Raw genomic sequence first — 1,119 nt, 5'->3', positions numbered from 1 at the left:
ACTGTTTTGGCAGATAAACGCATTATTTTGGTGGATAAGGGCACTATTTTGACAATAAATGCATTATTTTGGCAAATAAAGGTGCTATTTTGGTAGATAAATGCACTGTTTTGGCAATAACTGCATTATTTTGGCGGATAAGGGCAGTATTTTGACAATAAATGCATTATTTTGGCAATAACGGCGTTATTTTGGCGGATAAGGGCAGTATTTTGGCAATAACGGCGTTATTTTGGCAGGTGAAGGGCCTGGTCCCTGCTCCGTGTGGCGCTGCCGCAGGGGGGCAGCAGCTCCTTCCTCCAGGCCACCAAAACCACCTTAATTTTGCAGACCGCATCCCACCTCCCCTTCCTACGAACACCCCTCTGCTGCCTCCTTCCCCCAAATAAAGCCCCTGGGTGGGGGGACTTGTGTGGACCCCCACAAATGCGAAGCATCGGAGCCGTGGTTTTTGGTGGTGCTGAGCTTGAGGCTGTTGGGAAATAGGAAATTAATGGGGATGGGGTGGCTCGTGTTGTGTTTCTGTGACCCAAACTGCTCCCCCGTCCCCTCCTGGCCAAATCACACACCCCCCCCCTTTATTGCTCACCCCCTTTTCCTCTCCTCCCCAGCCAAGAAGAAGAACAAGAAGGGGAAGACCCTGACCCTGACGGATTTTTTGGCAGAGGATGGCGGCGGCGGCGGGGCCCCCACTTACATCCCCAAACCTGTCAGCTGGGCCGATGAGACAGACGACCTGGAGGGAGATGGTACCAAAGCCACCCAAACAGCTCTTTTTAACCCAAAAACACCCTCATCGTGTGGTTCTTCACTGTCTGAGGGCTGGGTTTCAAACCAAAATGAATCCTGGGAAGGATTAACGCTGTGTTAAACAGGGGGCTGGACTGTGTGGCTGAGCTTCTGTGGAGTTTTAGCCTGCCTCAGTTTCCCCACTTTGGCTCAGACCCGCATGGGGCTGTGCTGCCGTTCAGTGAGATCTGGGTGGGGAAAAATTGAATTAAATTCAACAAGGGCAAGTGTAGGGTCTGCATCTGGGGAAGATCAACCCCATGGACCAGGACAGGTTGGGGACTGAGCTGTTGGGGAGCAGCACAGGGGAAGGAGACCTGGGGGGGCTGG

The 1,119-nt window shown here is 52.5% G+C and overlaps 1 protein-coding gene across 1 annotated transcript in view; it reads left to right on the top strand.

The window, feature by feature from the left end:
• Positions 1 to 499: 499 nt before the first annotated feature.
• The window catches only part of LOC104545700 (eukaryotic translation initiation factor 4B-like), a gene marked incomplete at its 3' end in the record, with an annotated part of 3,043 nt that continues 2,423 nt past the window's right edge, over positions 500 to 1,119 (top strand). The window contains exon 1 of the mRNA XM_010190904.1: positions 500 to 749. Coding sequence (XP_010189206.1) covers positions 500 to 749 — 250 coding nt within the window. The remainder of the gene's footprint in view (positions 750 to 1,119) is intronic.

Source organism: Mesitornis unicolor, unplaced genomic scaffold, assembly GCF_000695765.1.
Source record: "Mesitornis unicolor isolate BGI_N332 unplaced genomic scaffold, ASM69576v1 scaffold13848, whole genome shotgun sequence".
NCBI lineage: Eukaryota > Metazoa > Chordata > Aves > Mesitornithiformes > Mesitornithidae > Mesitornis > Mesitornis unicolor.
The sequence above is the reverse complement of the archived record's forward strand: the minus strand, read 5'-3'. Positions and strand labels throughout refer to the sequence as shown.